This window comes from Anoplopoma fimbria, chromosome 17 (assembly GCF_027596085.1).
Source record: "Anoplopoma fimbria isolate UVic2021 breed Golden Eagle Sablefish chromosome 17, Afim_UVic_2022, whole genome shotgun sequence".
NCBI classification, from domain to species: domain Eukaryota; kingdom Metazoa; phylum Chordata; class Actinopteri; order Perciformes; family Anoplopomatidae; genus Anoplopoma; species Anoplopoma fimbria.
This window is the reverse complement of record NC_072465.1, coordinates 26062891-26079866: the sequence shown is the minus strand read 5'-3', so window position 1 is coordinate 26079866 and position 16976 is coordinate 26062891. Positions and strand designations below refer to the sequence as shown.

General features: G+C 41.7%; 1 protein-coding gene across 7 annotated transcripts in view; it reads right to left on the bottom strand.

The window, feature by feature from the left end:
* The window catches only part of slmapa (sarcolemma associated protein a), a 55388-nt gene extending 38684 nt beyond the window's left edge, over positions 1-16704 (bottom strand). For 5 of the 7 annotated variants that reach the window (XM_054616649.1, XM_054616641.1, XM_054616644.1 and 2 more), the window contains exons 1-2: positions 16552-16704; positions 15438-15863 (exon numbers count right to left, since the gene is read on the bottom strand). In XM_054616649.1, coding sequence (XP_054472624.1) covers positions 15438-15635 — 198 coding nt within the window. In that variant the 5' untranslated portion in view covers positions 15636-15863; positions 16552-16704. The remainder of the gene's footprint in view (positions 1-15437; positions 15864-16551) is intronic. The other 2 variants (XM_054616645.1, XM_054616650.1) reach the window with 1 other exon arrangement.
* Positions 16705-16976: the final 272 nt, after the last annotated feature.

Genomic DNA, 16976 nt, shown 5'->3' with positions numbered 1-16976 from the left:
CACACAGACACACACATACAGGCAGACAGTTAACTCCTGTCCCCATGGTAACCTGGAGACAGGGAGGGAGGGACCTAACTATAGAGCTTTTCACCCAGCAACAACACACACACACCGCATGCGTCACATACCTCACATATGGCTCTCAAACATTTATACCTAGTGTGTCTAACACACACACACACACACACACACACACACACACACACACACACACACACACACACACACACACACACACACACACACACACACACACACACACACACACACACACACACACACACACACACACACACACACACACCCTGTGAGCTGCAGACTGCTGGTTGAGTCTCCCACCAGTGAAAGTCGCCCGTCTATATTCATTAAAGCATTTGACGTTTGCTCATTTCACAGCTTTATCAGCAACACAACACGACCAATCAGTCATAATTAAGCAGTAAAAAAACAACAGTAAAGCTTTGTGCGGCTCCCTCAGCCCGTTTGAATGGGGCCTCTGTTTTGACACAGCAGGGGTCTCAATGTAGAGGCTCCAACAAAAATGACACAAAGAAAGTTTAAACTGACTTGACCCTTGTCTACATCAGGAAAGACGCTATCTCGCTTGCAGTGCACTTACATTAAATTTATGGTAAAAATGTACAACTGGGAAAAAACAACATTTGCATGGTCCTTTCAAATAGTTTGCAAAAGCCACATATCCACTAAGAAATTCCTTGTAATTTAATCCCGCGACTACTTTTCAAGGAACTAATAAAAGGCTCCTTCAGCCCACTGTTGTCTGCGTTTCCATGGCGGTCTGAAGACCTGCGTAGATTAGGAAAAGGACACATGACATGGAGGGTCGAGGGATGCAGGTGGTCACGAGGGTGAACACATTCTTCAGCCTTCAGAAACAAATTAAACCTTTCTTTTGTCTCACTGCTGGATAGTATTTACTGATTCACGTTGGATGTAATGCATTTAATACAGAGGAGAATGAAACTGTCTCTACAGTAAATCATTTGAGTGTTTGATTTTTTATTTATCTGTGCTTTAAAACATAGCCGCAGTGAAACAATCAGAAAAAAACTTTTTTTTCCTCACTCTCATTCTACCGCTCGCCTTCTCAGCTTCTAACTTCTGTCTTTTTTTTTTTTTTTTTTTAATAATAGGACTAACTTTACTTTAAGGTCAAACATAGAGATTACTTCCTTGTTTTATTAATAAAGCGGGACACGAGTAGAAGCAGCTGAACCTTTGTGTGTTTGACCAATGTGCACGGTTATCCCTGCAAACGTCACCCTGAAAGTTCCTGTACTTTGAGAGAGTACTACCACCCGACACAGGCCTTTCTTGGATGTCCCCAGAAACTGGTTTAGAACCTGGTTCCTGCAGTCAAAACATAGTGAGTTCTACAAAGCTTCCTGTTAAAAAAGGTCCTAAGCTGCTGATCAATGAGACTGTGAGAACGCAACATTTTCACCTGCTACACCAATCCTTTCATTTCCCATACTACACTTAAATTCAGAGTACAAGTAAACAATTAAAAGCTCAGAGGAGCTCTGAGTAATCTCTCTGTCGGTTACAGTTGTTGTCTGATCTCAGCCGGCGTTTGATCTCCAAAACTATATTTCAAACACCTAAACTTCACAGTACAAAACCGTTCAGGAAGTCCCTTTCGTTTCCCCTGAAACAAACTGTGGCCAATGAGGAAATTAGGCAACCGTGATTCAGCACTAAACGCAGAGTTATGAAGTTGGCTGAATCTGAGCTCTGAGGCGACACTGTTCATCAGCAGACAGTCGTTTTTTCTCATTCTGCAGTAATCCCGGCTGATTATGAAGCACCGGCAGATTATGAAGCAGCTCCAGTCCAGACGCACTTCAGTCTTGAGTGTTTTGAAGGCGTAGCGCTCTCCAAAATGATTACCGACTCGAAAACACGTGTGAATGAATGACAGATCCGTTGGTTAACGGGTAACCCGGGTGACTCGTATCGTAACTGCCATGAATCTATTCGGGTTTATCTGATGTGCCCTTCTGAAACGTAGACACAACAAAGCAGATCACAGACTGCCTCGCTGATTTGTTGACTTACTGACCATGGATAATGGCTGAGAGTCCCTCTGTTTGTGTGTATGTGTGAGAGAGAGAGAGAGAGAGAGAGAGAGAGAGAGAGAGAGACAGAGAGTGAGAGGGAGAAAATTCTTTCCTTGTTCAGTCAGCTGGTGAACTCGACGGCCACATGCCAACATCTCACAGCTAGCTACTGTCTCTGAAGAGAGAATTGCAAAAAGGAAGAGACAAAGAGCAGTTCTGGCTTATTACAACTTGGGTCTTCATTTCTTCTCTACAAGAACACTGTGAGCACACAACTACAGAAAGTACAGCAGGTCAGAGTTGTAGCAGGAAGTGGGTCTGTAAACTGTGACGGACAATTACAGCAGAAAAAACAAGTTTCTCTGCCCTGGAAGTTTGTATACAAACTCTTTGATCGTCTGTCTCCTTGTGTTTCTTGAGCCTTCTCCCTGTTTGTGTATTATTACTGTCTTTCCGGTTCTCAAATATATTAATTTTGTAAGAATAATCACATGGTAATTAATTAAAATGATAGACAAAGCTATGAAATAAGACACAAGTTGTAATAAACAAGAATTTTCCTTTAACATGGATTTCTACTGGTGTCCCTAAAGAGGTTTACTAAGATGTTTGTAATAGTAGTTTTTAAAATGAACTAAGCCGTATCTAAAAACCCAATCCAGACGTGAAAACATTCATTTTCGTTCAAGAAAGGACCAGTCAGACCCTGTCAGATGTGAACCGAGGAAAACTGGACCGGATCCAGACTGTGGTCGACCTGAACATCATCTCACCCTTAAAAAAACAATTATTTCTCCTGCGATGATGATGATGATGAAGCAACACATGATCAGAGCTGATAGGAGTGTCCACTTCACTATCACTATCGAGGTATTAAACTTATTGACACACAGACCTGAGACCAGTGGTAGAGTACAAACGGGACCATACTCTCACCATAGAGAAGCTGGAACCATCCCATGTTTGACTGTTGGATGACTTAATAAATAAATTATCATAATTGCAGCTCTTTATATTTCCAGATTGTATGAAAAACAAAACATTACACAAGTTGCATTATCCTCAAATGATAATGTGCAATCATTTAAAAAGTCTGCTGGTATGCTGAGTTCAAGTGCTGGTGAGAAACTCTGAAGACGTATGTAGTAAAAAAAAAAAAAGAAAAAAGTGTCGAAGTTGGAAGTCTTTGTCATTAATTTGTAGACCAGATATTTATGATACCCGATTGATTCTTACCTCAACACTTCAGTATTTATATGACACATATGTCACCCTCAAGAAAAAACATTTTTCAAAAGAATTACGTGTATTTTGTACTTGTAAAAAGAAAAAATAAATCTGGAATAGGGCGATATTTTTTCCAAGCAAAACAATATCACAGAAAAGCACCACTTTTCAGACTTATCCACACTCGTGACTCATGGTGACTTTTCAGCACTGTTGACATTCCTGCACCACTTCCTCCCACTATCGGAACATTTCTCTGGGACACACTGCATCCCTTTATCGCTCGCTCTGTCCTCCTCCTCCTCCTCCCTTTTCTCTCTGCATCATTAGTGTCAGCTAAATGAATACATTGCAATTGTGTTTGGATGTTAATTTGACCCTCAGCCTCCGAACACAGCGCACAACAACAGCTGGCAGCAAACGGGCAACGACAACCACTTTAACAGTCAGCAGTTGGACACATGTCACCAATTTGGATGGACGCTGCTGCACACAAACACACACACACACACGGGTTAATAGACGGAGAGTAGTAGTCAGCTGACAGATAAACTCTGTGCCTGCATTCATCAAACCTCTCAGAATCACTCGTAGGAAGTCACACTGAGGTCATTCCTCCGGTTAATACACTACTTAAAAGGTTCTCTATGCGACATTAAGAGGATTAATATAGCAGCAAACAACTATTATGTCTACCTGAGCAGAGAGATGAGTTGTGCTTCCTTTTTGTGTGTTGTTGACATAGCCGGTCCAGCTGTGTGTGCCTTTTAGTGCATGTTAGCATGCCTCACTGGCTAGCTACTGGTCGCTGAGCCTTGACATCATATCATATCATATACAGGGGATATCGCCTGTATTGTGCAAATACAACTGCGGCGATGATTTTCTACCAGATTTCTACACCCTTGGTAGTACTATAGTATAGGGCTCTAATGTATAGAAACTGTAAGTAATAGGGGACAAAGTACACGGTCCGTGTTCTGTGGATAAATACAAGGTTTACCTGCAGATAATGTTTTTAGCAGTCTGAGTGAGCAAGTATCTCCCAAAGTTACAATTTAGGGAATCTAATTTTGGAAAATAATTTAGGAAGAGACCCATTTGATTTGATTTATTTAGACTGCTCAAGCCTCATTATACCCTTCTGTAAACTTACCTTTTACTTCTCATTTACATTGGAAGCATGTTAGGAAGGTATCTATTTGTCAGTATGAAAAAGTGGAATAATTAAAAGAAACCTAAAACTGTTTCAATGTAAAGGGCGTGTGAGTATTGTTCCAGGACAGACTTCTCCTTTCGTCTACTTAGTATCCTTGAGGTGGATGTGATTAAATAGCTTATAAGAAAGTTCTACATCCCGTATCTCCTCATTATCCAAGACGTGTGCAGATGATTTGCATAATAATTTTCCACCTGCTGTGAAGTCTTGACAGGTCAGAACAGCTCTGCTACTCTCTAATGTATAGAGAGAGGATGACTTTGCTCAGTTAGGAAAGACGTTAGAATACTTACAAACCTCTGTCACAATGAGTCGCGGGCCAGTCTGGACATATTTCCTACCAGAGGTTTGATCAACTTGTTTCCTGAACTCTCCAGGCCGATCAGAAAACGCAAAAAAAGCAGTTATGCCCAACCCTAAAGAACAAATCATTCAGTCATATGGAGCTAAAAGTATGTAAATATACACACAAAATACTCTATGAACAACTTGAATCCAAAATATCCCCTCGAATACCATCCCAACGGTAGAGACGCACAAAACTAATGAAAAATTCATGAATCTGAAAAGAATCTGAACTTCTATTTCAAGGTTGGATATGAAATGAATGGGGGTAGACTTTTTTTTTTTGGTTTGTTCGTTTCCCTTTCTTTTACGTCATGTTTTTTATCTATGTGCCTAGTATTTATTAATGTGTTTATCAATCCTTAACGTAGCCAGGAAGGTCATTTTCAAGATTCGAGTCCTTGAAGTGAGTGATTATATATTTTAAATTAATCAAAATAAAACACGATGAGATTCAAGTTTGAAATAACCTCGATTTGCATATTAGATAAATATTTTAGCCAGATATGTCTGTCAAAAAATCCTTTATGAAGGTTTACATGCTGACAATATGCTGCAATAAGTAACCACAGCAGCAAAAGATAAAGTAAAACAACAACAAGGATTTCTGGAAATAAGGGAAATACTGTGAATGTAGGCCGAGTGCTGATGCAATACAGATAAATGACTGTAGGAACAGTGGTAGTAGTGTTCAGTAATCCATTACTGTAAAGATCAAAAGAGCAACGGATCACTTTCAGAAGTCAAGTGGAAGGTCGAATGCAAAACAAAGAAGAGGCCATGAGAGTTGTGTTAATAATTAGTGACAGTGAAAGTATGAGGGGGCTCCTTTTGTGAAGCTGGATGTCAAAAGATTGGTCACACTGCAGGACTGGAGCTGAGGCGTGAGATTTCCTCCATGTTTTGTTAAATGAAAGAATCGGTCACGCTGAGGGGAAAGCGGGTCGTGACTGGCGCGATAAACCTGTTCTGTTAACAAAGTTGTTGAGCAGAGGAAAGAGGAGAAGAGGCTTGTTAGGCTTGAGAGAGAGAGCGAGCGAGAGAGAGCGAGAGAGAGCGAGACAACAGGAATGAACGCCTTCTACACATGGAACCCGTCGCGCTGCTGCTGGGCTCCTCCGTCTGTTTAAACAATGTATTTTTAGCCTCTGTTGATTGTTCAAAGTGGGGATGTCCTGATTCCTGTCCTTTAACATTGGGAATATGCTGATACCGAGACACATTCAATTACTGCTCTCCATTAAAGTACGCCCGACTCAGAATGGATACAGATGACAAAATTAAATACTTTCACATTTGTAATATACATACATGGAATTTGACCACTGCGCCACTGCATTTTTTAGGAGCAGTGGGCTGGTATAAAAGGCGCTTGGGAAGCAATTTTGGGTTCATTGCTCGCTCAAGAACGCTGCGACATACGGACAGTAGGAGACAGGGATGAAACTGTTAACCTTGTGGTTAAAGGACAACCTTCTCCTGCACTCGTAGACATTTCCAGTTAAAACATAACGGACCCAGTTTGGATAGTGCTGCAGCACTCATGAGATATTTGGCAACTCCCACACGAGCCGAGCCAAAGTCATGTAGAATGTACGCGGTGAAAGATCGCTTGATACGACATGTCGTTAAGCTGTCTTGTTATCTCATGGGGTAAGATTTTGTAGTCAAAGTTAACTCGGGGTGCTGAGTATATCCAGGTTTCAGTGGATGTCTGGGAGGCGCTGTAGATGGAGGGAGAGCAGGAAGAGTTTGTTGATCCCGGTGTGTGTCGGAGCAGAGCGAGCCAGCCGACTGAAGCTTGGACTCCTGCCACGGATTTCCAAAAGAGGCCGTTTGCTGCTACTGACAAACAGAAAGAGGTTGTTTTTTTGTTTTTTTTAAATCAGTGAGCACGTGAGCATCTTCCAGCATGCGTTTCCTTGAAAGGTGAGTGCTGCTGCCCTGCTACAGTGTTTCGGCTACAGATTTCAGCTGCCTATTTACAGCCCCCTATTTTCAGCTCTGTCACTTTAGTGGTCTGTATGGAGGAGAAAGAGAGAGTGCACAACAGACAGTAACTCTCGTTTTTTTACTATCTATTATTTTTATTATTTCAACTAACCGATTGCTAGAAAAACAGAATATTAAGTGTCAACAGTTTTGATAAACGACTAAGGATTTAAGTGGTTAAGCATAGATGTCAAACATCTGGTTCTATCTTCTCAAATGTGAGGAGTTTTGTCTTATAATAAACTGAATATCTCTGGGTTTTGGACTCAAGCTCTTTAAAGTCTGGTGTATTATTTGACATTACATTCATATTTAGATGAAAACTTTATTTTTTCTTTTCCTTTTCAATATAAGGTCTCCAATTAAGGCAAAACAAATGCAGTAAAATGTATTATTCTAGGACATTTCTTTATCTGATGTGTCTCAAATCTTGGCATAAAGTTCGACTGTCGTGTGCTATTTTGAAAACAAAATCAAATCTGTATTATTTATGAATAAAATACATGTCCTTATTTGGAAGCTGAACAGATATCTAGGTATCTCAGAATAAAACCTTTGTAAAACGCTGGATAATGTTCAGCTTCAGTTGTTATGTTAATCTTTTATAAAAGGTAAACACCATGTTTTATTAAATAATGCAAAGGCTTTTGAATCTCTTCACAGTTCAATTTGTTATTAAAATGCCTGATATTTTCAACACAAGACGCATTTGACGTTTAACAACAAGCTCATAAAAGGCCGTTTGTGTCAACAGCATCTTCCTTCCTGTCTGAGGAAGTGTTGAAAAGCTGAAGTCTCAGGAGGAGTTGCTTCATCAGTCTGTAGAATAAACAGCGGTTCACCTGTTGACCGGAGTTTATTCTGGTCAACCTCTCCTTCTGGCTTTTTGGACGACAACCTTCCTACCAGGCTGGAAAACGTTGAGCTGCGGTTGGTATGTTAATCTTCTCTGAATGTTTCACAGGATTCGTTCACCGATTTTGCAGCCAATAAGATGCGTAGGAATAGAGCTCCACATGATGGTTGGAGTAGAAGAGAATCACAAGATGTAAAAGTAAAAAAACAGGCTTTAACGTCGCCTGCACAGCTTCTAACCGCCTGCATCATGTACGAACAAGTTATTAAAACCTGCTGCGAGCTCATTAGATGGAACTGTAAAGTTCAAGATCGTAAAAGTGTCACGTGTCAAACAATCACAGCTCCGACGGAAAGAAACGAGGTGGAAATGAAGACGTTTTAAAAGTAAGTTTTATGGTGAACTGAGGAAAAAAAGTTTCCGCTGGAAAGAATAGAAGCTTTTATGGAAGAAAAACACAAATGTGTTTAATCAATTGGTATTGTATCAACCCTCAAAACTCCAGCATAATTATTTCCCTTCTGTCATCCATAGGGTGCTGTATCAAACCTTAAACATAAGTGAAATACCTCCATCTATTTGTCCAGGCACTGTGACCTCTGACCCTTGACATCCTTACCAGTGGCTTCTTGTTATGTACGACACTGAAGCAAATTCTTTAGCACATTAAACAAGTGTTCATTTGTATGAAATAAACAGATGGAGATTGGTCGTCTGTACTAGTTTGGCTTCTAATTAAGGGTGGGTGAAGAGAGAAAAAAAAGTCACTAAGTCAACCGTAACTAGGCTCAGGAGGCTTGTTGAGCTTTCAGCGGTGTGTAGTGAACCTACAAGTCCGACAGCAGATATCCTCAAAGTTTAGAGAGTGGGCTGTATGTTTGGCTGTTGATTAAACAGTGTGGAAGACATCACTCACAGCTGAATCCAATGAAGATCAACAAAAACAACTTTGTTTGCTCAAAAGGTAGGATGCTAACAACGCTAGCTAGCTTAACAAGGTACCAAAATAAAAGAGGGGGTTGAATATAAATGATTAATTCATGATATTGAGTGTTTGTGAAATGAAGGTTTACGGTGTGCATGCTATATCCTGATGCGCTTTTAAAAAAATTGAAAAGCAGGAATATTTAGTTTTATATTTGATAATAAAAGCTACAAGGAGTCGTAAATAAAAGTTAACTTAACATTAGCTTAAAAAGACAACAATACATTCACTTTAACATTGTTGTTCCTGTAGGTTTGTCCTTCATGCACTGGGACCAGAGAGCTTTTCCCTCCATTTAAACGGCCTCTTCATTCACAATACTCAGCCGACAAATGATACTGTGAATGTAGCTCTCAAATGCATATTGTAGTCCTTTCTGTCAATTTCTCTCCAATACGCAAGAACCATTATTCCAGAAATCTGCTATAATCTGCCTTATGAATATCCATCACTGTACTGACAGTGACCTTCATCAAGACTAGTTATCGTAACAGTCAATTCTGTTGCATATTTCAGTTCAGTGGACAAAGGTTTACATTCATAGAATAAAGAAGGAGTTTTTAAATCGAGTCGAAAATGTGAGATTCCCAAAGATTCCCCCTCTTCTTCTAAAGCTCCATCATGGCGTCCTGCTGCAGTGTTTGGATGCAGCATTGCTATCACTGAACACACACACACACGCGCACACACACACACACACACACACACACACACACACACACACACACGCACACACACACACTGCCAGAGTCTGAGTTTGAGTTTGCCTTTTCCTGCCAACAGTGTCTTATTCCTTCACACTATAGATATAAAGAGAGCTTCAGAGCAGCATCCTGTCTGCGTGTAACAGCGTTCCTGTGCTGTGTTGGTATTCAGACTGAGGCCATTACCGTGCCGTGGACTACTGATACCAGACAGCAGCCCGGCTCTGCTGTCAGCACCGCTCTCCACCGGCTGCCTGGTTCACTGAATGATTAGATATCTGGTTGTCTTCATCACAAACCAACCACCCGACTGTGCAAAAAGGCTGCTGAATGATCAGGGACCGAAAATGTACTTTTTGGTGGCTGGTAAACTGAAAAGGTTTCTGTTTTATGACAGTCAACCTGCCATAAACTTGCATAAAACGTTGCGCTGCTATTATATTGCCGTCATATAAAAAGACGATCTCTCCCCACCCTGTTATCCATGAAGCGCCTCCTCTCTACTTTCTTATAACCGTACTTCCACTCCGCTCTTTATTTTCCCTTTAGGTTGATTTACTCGGCCTTTGTGTTGCAGCATACTTGCAGAAATTCCCCTCTGTGGTGCCCAGCTTGAGGCCAGATGTTTGACCGCTGGATAAAGTAAGCGTGACAGTAGCGACGGTGGACAGCGAGGGTTAATCGAGAGATAACATCCGCCACCAGTGTGCAGAGTCAAAACGTGTGCAATCAAAGTGTTCGTAGTGAAGTAGGATGCTAATTCTGGACAGTGTGAACCTCTGGCCTCACCTGAAGCCTACAGCAATGCAATGACTCATCCACTGTAGGGAGTGTGGAGGTGTGTGCATGTGTGTTCTCATTATAACCCCACAACTACACCGACAATAACATAATAATTCACCCGGCGCAAATAAATCCTTATGAGCATCCATATGATGAAAGATCCTGGAAAATGAGTTGCTGTGGTAACAAGATTGCAACACCCGGGTCTGATGGCTGCATGAATAACCATTCAAGTCCTTAAATCTATTTACTTTGACTTAAAATCAACACCACCTCATTGTAAAGCCATGCCAGGCTGTTAAGTGTATGACACACCAGATATGAAATGGTTAGAGGAATGAAAAGGGTAGCAGAGGAGTGGAGGACATGTTAGTAACAAAATCAGAAAGGATTTATCCCCAAAAATTCAAATGTTGGGATGTCGGCTAACTTTTAGCCTGTAATGCTAATTTGGGTGTTATTATGTTTTATTTATATACCTAAAAACACAAGTGAGGGAAAAAGGAAACGCCAAACATGAAATTTCAATCTTAAGAAAATGTAAACATAAATTATGAACCACAGTTCCACACCAGTACTCTGCATTTAACTCCCTCCTCAGTGGAAATAATACTTTCAGGAGGTTCAGTATAACAAACAGCAGCTAATATTCTCATTTAAAGTAACAGCTAAACATAACTGAGCATGGAACATTTATAAAAGTACAAAAAACATTACAAATATAAAATGACAAGGTTTGTTTTTAACTGGCAGGAGGGATATTCCCTCTGCACAGGCTTCTACTTGCCGTCTGGTATTTACACCTGTTCAAACCTCGAGGCCTCAAGCTGATAAGGCTTCTTAAACTATGCATTCACACTGTAATTAAAGTCTGGCTTTCCACTGCATTCTTTTCACTTTCTCAACTCGAAATCCTCCACAGAGGGGCTGACCCAACGTGACGTCGGCCTGCGGAACAGTGCTGCAGACCCTGATGTGAGGTAATGCACGAGACATGTGGGCCACAAGCAGGGACACAAGCAGCGCAGGAGAAGACAAATTTAGCTCCAACATTGTTTCACGCAGACCTGCACTGATGCAGCAGAGTTTACGCTCAGTAGCAGGGAACGAATAACGCAGGAACCACCACGATTACATATTTCACCTTCCAACTATCAGCTAACCAGCTAGCATAAACAAACTCATCAGCCACAGACAAGAAGCCTGAATTCATTTATATGCCATTAACTACTTTCGCAACAATCATTAAACCCTGGTTGTTGCATGGAAACACAAAACGCTTTTCAAAGATCAGTGTCCTGCATCTCGTAGTTCTGACGTTTTTACAACTACGTCCTCCAGAACAATAAACCTGCTCTGATCTGGTCAACTGCCACATGGATGAATTAATGACTGGATAAGTGTAAGTGATACAGCTGTATTACAGATATCTCCACAGTGAGTTATAGATCTTGTTTAATCTGCCTGACTGATGAACCAATCAAACTGTCCTGAGACCCATAACTGGTCTTTGGGTATCAGGCGATCCAGACTACCGATCCGGTACCAGTGTTTAATCAATCATCTGTGTGCCTCACTATCTGGAAGTGACTGGGATCATCATTTTATGATTAAGACAACATCAGACTTTACTTTAACATTGCTTTTCTATCTTTGTAAAAAAAAATTAAAACAGATTATTCCAGTCGTTATGAACAACACCACCACCGCCCTAGAACTGGTAAACCTACATAGAAAGAAACCTTTATTGGTGATATTAAATACACCTGTTGTTTCACCACTATTACATACAATCAAAAAGGTCTTATTATAGATCTTATTTTGGAAATTGAAACACAGAAACCAACAGAAACCAATGAAAACACCAAAAACATAAATGTGCTAGACGGTCTCGATACTTTCTGACTTCCCTACGCTGTTTCTCTCAGCTCCAAGCCCACTTGTTCCTTCTGAATCTTTAAAAACCAGCTCACAAAAAAAAGCCAACATTACTCACACAGGAGCGAGGACTACATTTGTTGGGGACTATTTTCAGGAGCGTATTAACACGAAACAGGAGTAGTTTGCATTCAACATCTCATCAAGGACAACATTTGGGACAACTAGTGTAGTTATATACTGGCTTTACATATGGTTTATTTAGCACTAATGATAAAATAAAGAACTATACACTAAAAATATGTTGTGATGAACATCTTAATCCTTGAGTACAACTTGTGTAAAAACTATAATCATATTTCAATCTTGGGACAGTTCCTCAAAGTCACGGAGGAAGGAAGAAGTCAGCGACCGTGAAATGACACAGTCCCAGGACCTCGAGGGGTTAAGAGAGAAGCAGCTGGGTCTGATCTGACCTTCCCATGATGGCTGCTGCTTAAATAAGAACACACTTCATTATTTCCTCTTAGGGCCCTTCAGATACTCGGCCCACCAGCTGCGCCCGTGTCAATTAGTTCATCCTTCCTTCACAGTAGTCGGTGTCAAGGCAACAGTCCCAGAGGGAGGCCGTGAGATCAGTAAGCTACAGTACATAACATGTAATCACAGGGGTGTAGGTCTCAATCCTTAATCACATTTCAGTCTGGCTGCAAAACAATAAAACTGACCAAATATAAAAGACATGATGTCATCACGTTGTGATTTCTTCCAGCGGCTCCAGTTGAGCCTGAGAAGTGAGACCGAGGGATCTTTGTGGGATCTCTCCCAGTCTTAAAAGTACGAGTGGACTCTGCTCTGATGTACAGGAAGATAACATCAATAATAAAGCAATCTGCCGGATCACTGAGCCGACTGATCGGCTCGTCAATCACAGGATGCGACCGGTCGCACCTGTATCTCTCCAGAGCACACTCATCACAGAGAAGACATGATGGAGGTGAAAACTGCCGCAGAAAAAGCCATCAGAAAGTGTCAACGTGTGCAGGAAAACACAAGTTACCACTGAGGTTTTACCTTATTCTACTTTTGTTTTTGCTCCTGAGCGGTACTCGGTTAAAACACGCTCTCGGTCACAACGCGGATCACTTCAGGTGAAAATAACGAACTCTGTTTCAATCCATCAGAGCAAAGTGAAACTGCGGGCTGGTTTGTGAACAAACAAACTGCAAACTCATGTGACAAACATGACAGATGTTACTACAAGAGGAACTTACGGTTTTGACGTTTTGGTTAGGCAAGCCAGGTCTATGTGCTCGATTCCTGAGTGTGTGTATGTGTGTTTTTGCAAAAAAGAGAAGGGTGAATACTCAACCATTGCCCCAGTTTATCCCTTAAAAGTGTCAAACATATCAAAAACCTAATGTCAATAAAGTTCTAAGACAAATTCAAAGTCTGGCTGACATTAGGGGTGTGCCTTTTCATATCGTTCATGATAATGCCGGTATCATTTTGAGTGATATGATGAAAAAAATAACTTCCTGTTGTGATAATGACATTATTGTGACACGTTGATGTAATGACTTGATACCGCTGTGCGTCACTCAAACACTTGCAGTCCGCAAACTTGTTATACAATATTATCTGCTCTGATTCATCAGAAAAAGTAAAGTATAAAAAGCTATGTGTAAGATATGTTATACGTGGTTTAATCTGCCCACATGGTTGAGTGTTTCACATCTTTAAAAAGTCTTTATCTTAAAACAGGTGTTGCAGAAGAGGGTCCTCTTGTGTTTGAGCAAATAAGAGTTCCTTCTGTGTTTTCATTAATCACTTCACAAAGTTAAATCTTTCTTATACGATTGTGCTGGATACATATTGGGCGATAACAAAAAATAATTGATCCACTTTGCATCCTTAGTGCCGATAAATGAGTGCATGTGAATATACGTGTGTGTGTGTGTGTGCTTTTATCACTGGAGAGAGGAAAGGATGACGCTGGTGTCATTATAAATAGCTTATGCTTTGCGAACACACACACACACACACACACACACACACACACACACGCTATTTCAAAATCCCTGCATGCCACATAGTTCAGTTAATCCTGTGGTTGTCTCAGCCTGTTTAACCTGTTCAACAGAAAGACTACAGACACACTGAAGCTACACATGGACAGATGCCTCAACGCACAAATCTGATCTTAGACCTGCGGGTTTTAAAGAAATAACAGGTTGGCTTCCTACACAAGGATTAAGTCTAGTCCGAGGCTGGATATCTGCCTTGGATTTGTGTTTAATCTAGGACCAAGTTTAACCCGTCAAGACAATGACCCAACAGTCACAATAACACAAGAATGAGGATGAACAGGGTGAGGTTGCTTTTAGGAGCGATTTGGTAGCCGAGGTGTTACAGCACATGCTATATAACTGCAATATTCCACCTTCAAATCAGGCCTTGGGTCTTTTGCTGCATGCGTTACCCCATTTTTAAACTGTCCACTGTCAAATAAAGGCTAAAAAGCCCCCAAAAAATCTATAAACTAGAAAAGATTTTGCCTTTCCCCAAAAAAAACAAGTTATGTATGATATGACATGTTGAAGATGAGGATGAGATTAAGACGTTTTACAAATCGTGGCATGGGAGTAAAATGTCCAACTTAACATTTTCTATATATTTGTGTTTAAAATCTGTGAAAATATTATACATTATATATACAGACAACATGAATAGGTTTGAGAAGAGCTCATAATCAAGTCTCACAGGTAGTTTGTCAATTGGATAATTGTCAATTTAAAAGACTAGATATTTTTGAAGTGGGTGGAACACAAATCCAGAATCGATTTACTTTATTTTCTTCTTCTCAGCTTTCCAAGCACGAGGGAGAGCCTCGGTGTCTTTCTACCCATAATCCCTTGAGTATTTGGATCACTTCCTGTACTCAACTGGGATTAAGTATTACCCTCCAAATACAGCGTTGGATAGGTCTACAGAAGGAAGCACTAAAGAGTTTGATGTTGGCTTTCAAAACATGCTTGATGTGATCGCGCCCTTAAACAAACAGAATCTGTTCAGACCTGAGCAGCGTTCACACTCGGGGGGGAAAAGGTCTTTGTTCCGGGGTGTTATGATGTGAAAGAGTACATGAGTGATGGAGGCAGAGCAGCTGGCACTTTAAATAAGATTAAGAGTCATTTTGGAGGTGGCCATTTGTGAAGACACGGTCCGTGAGGCTTTCAAACATGTCTCAATTATGACTTTTAATCCATGTGTGAAGCTTTTACACCACATTCCTGGTGGGCACTCCTGTGAAGTACAAACACAACAACACCACGTCAGGTTAGCATCAGCCATCGTCTCTTACCTTGCCGGTCTTGTGGTCGAACCAAACCAGGGCATGATTCCTCGACAGCACCTTGCAGTCAAAGGTGGCGTTGTTCTGGGCAGGCCGACACCGAGCCACCGACCTGCCGATCTTGACCGGCTCATCCAGGTACACATGCCGCTCCTGGAATGGGTGCGAGTTGGGTCGGCAGGCGAACACGGCCAGCGCCGAAGGCATTGATTTTGGCTTAAGAGTGTTACTCCAACCGGACACGAGGGGCAGGTTTTCTTGATCCAGAGTGGCAGTCGTCGTGTTGCAATCCCCCAAAATGAATAAAGTACAATAGGTGTTGCCTGAACTGTCAGTCCCTAATCAGTTCCTACTAGGCACTACCTAACAAACATCGTCCTCTGTGCACAGCCCGGGCTGCACCGCTTTCCACCACTTCGATTCAACAAGACTCTCCTGTGTTTGAAACAAACGAAAATACAAAAACAAACCAACAGGTATAAAAAAGACAAGACATTCCCCTCACTGACTGTATATATATACATATACACACACATATATACACACATATATATACACACACACACACACACACACACACATATATATATATATATTAACAGCAGGCACTATGTACAGACCAGGGTGCCATATGTCAAGACATACATGACTGAGTATAGCACTGACAGCCTCCCACGTCCATCAAACTGCCCCAGCTCTGGAGCAAGGCAGCAAGGCAACCCTTAGTGTTTACCCCCCCCTAATGGCAACACCACTACCTGTGCTACCCTCCCTCCCTAATTGAATAAATATAAATATCTATTGGTCATTTGCAGCCATGATATGAATGACTACTCTGGGGTATTAGCATTAGCATTAGCCACCTAGCTCCTCCACAGAACACCTGTAAAAAGGTGGCTAACCACACCTAGCAGGAGGCTACACAAACATGTGCAGCTGTGTCTCCTCCTCCTCCTCCTCTTCCTCCTTCTTCTTCAAAAACAAACAAGGGGATGAGCGAGGGGATTAGCAGGTTAGCTTCAGTGCTAATTGGCTAGCTCGGCTAATAGACGGGGCAGAGCGGTAGTAGCATGCTAGGCTAGGCTAGGCTAGGCTAACACAACTTCACAACCAGTTCTCTTACCGGGTGGAGGCGGGAGGCCATCCCCTTGTATCCGGGGAGGGGGTAGTATACACGGACACACACACACACACCTCCACGGCCGCTACGGAGCTCTGCTAGCGGGCGTTAGCATGGAGAGCTAGCCGGCTAAGTGCTAACTGTCAGAGGAGAGAAGGAGCTCCGAGGCATCACCGGTGTGTGTGAGGAGGAGGGGGGGGGGGGAGGAGGGTTTTTCCCGGGAAAAAAAGGAGAAAAAAAAAGATGAGTTAAGTTTACGCGCGCTGGTCCTCTTCTCCTCTTCAGCTCTGCGGGAGGAGACCTGTCTGTAGTCCTGTCTGTAGTCCTGTCTGTAGTTGTGTCTCTGGTTCTCCTGCGAGAGTCACAGCCGCCATACTGGAGCGGGAGGGCGGTGCGTTCAGGGACCGCAGGGGTGGTGCGTTCAGGGA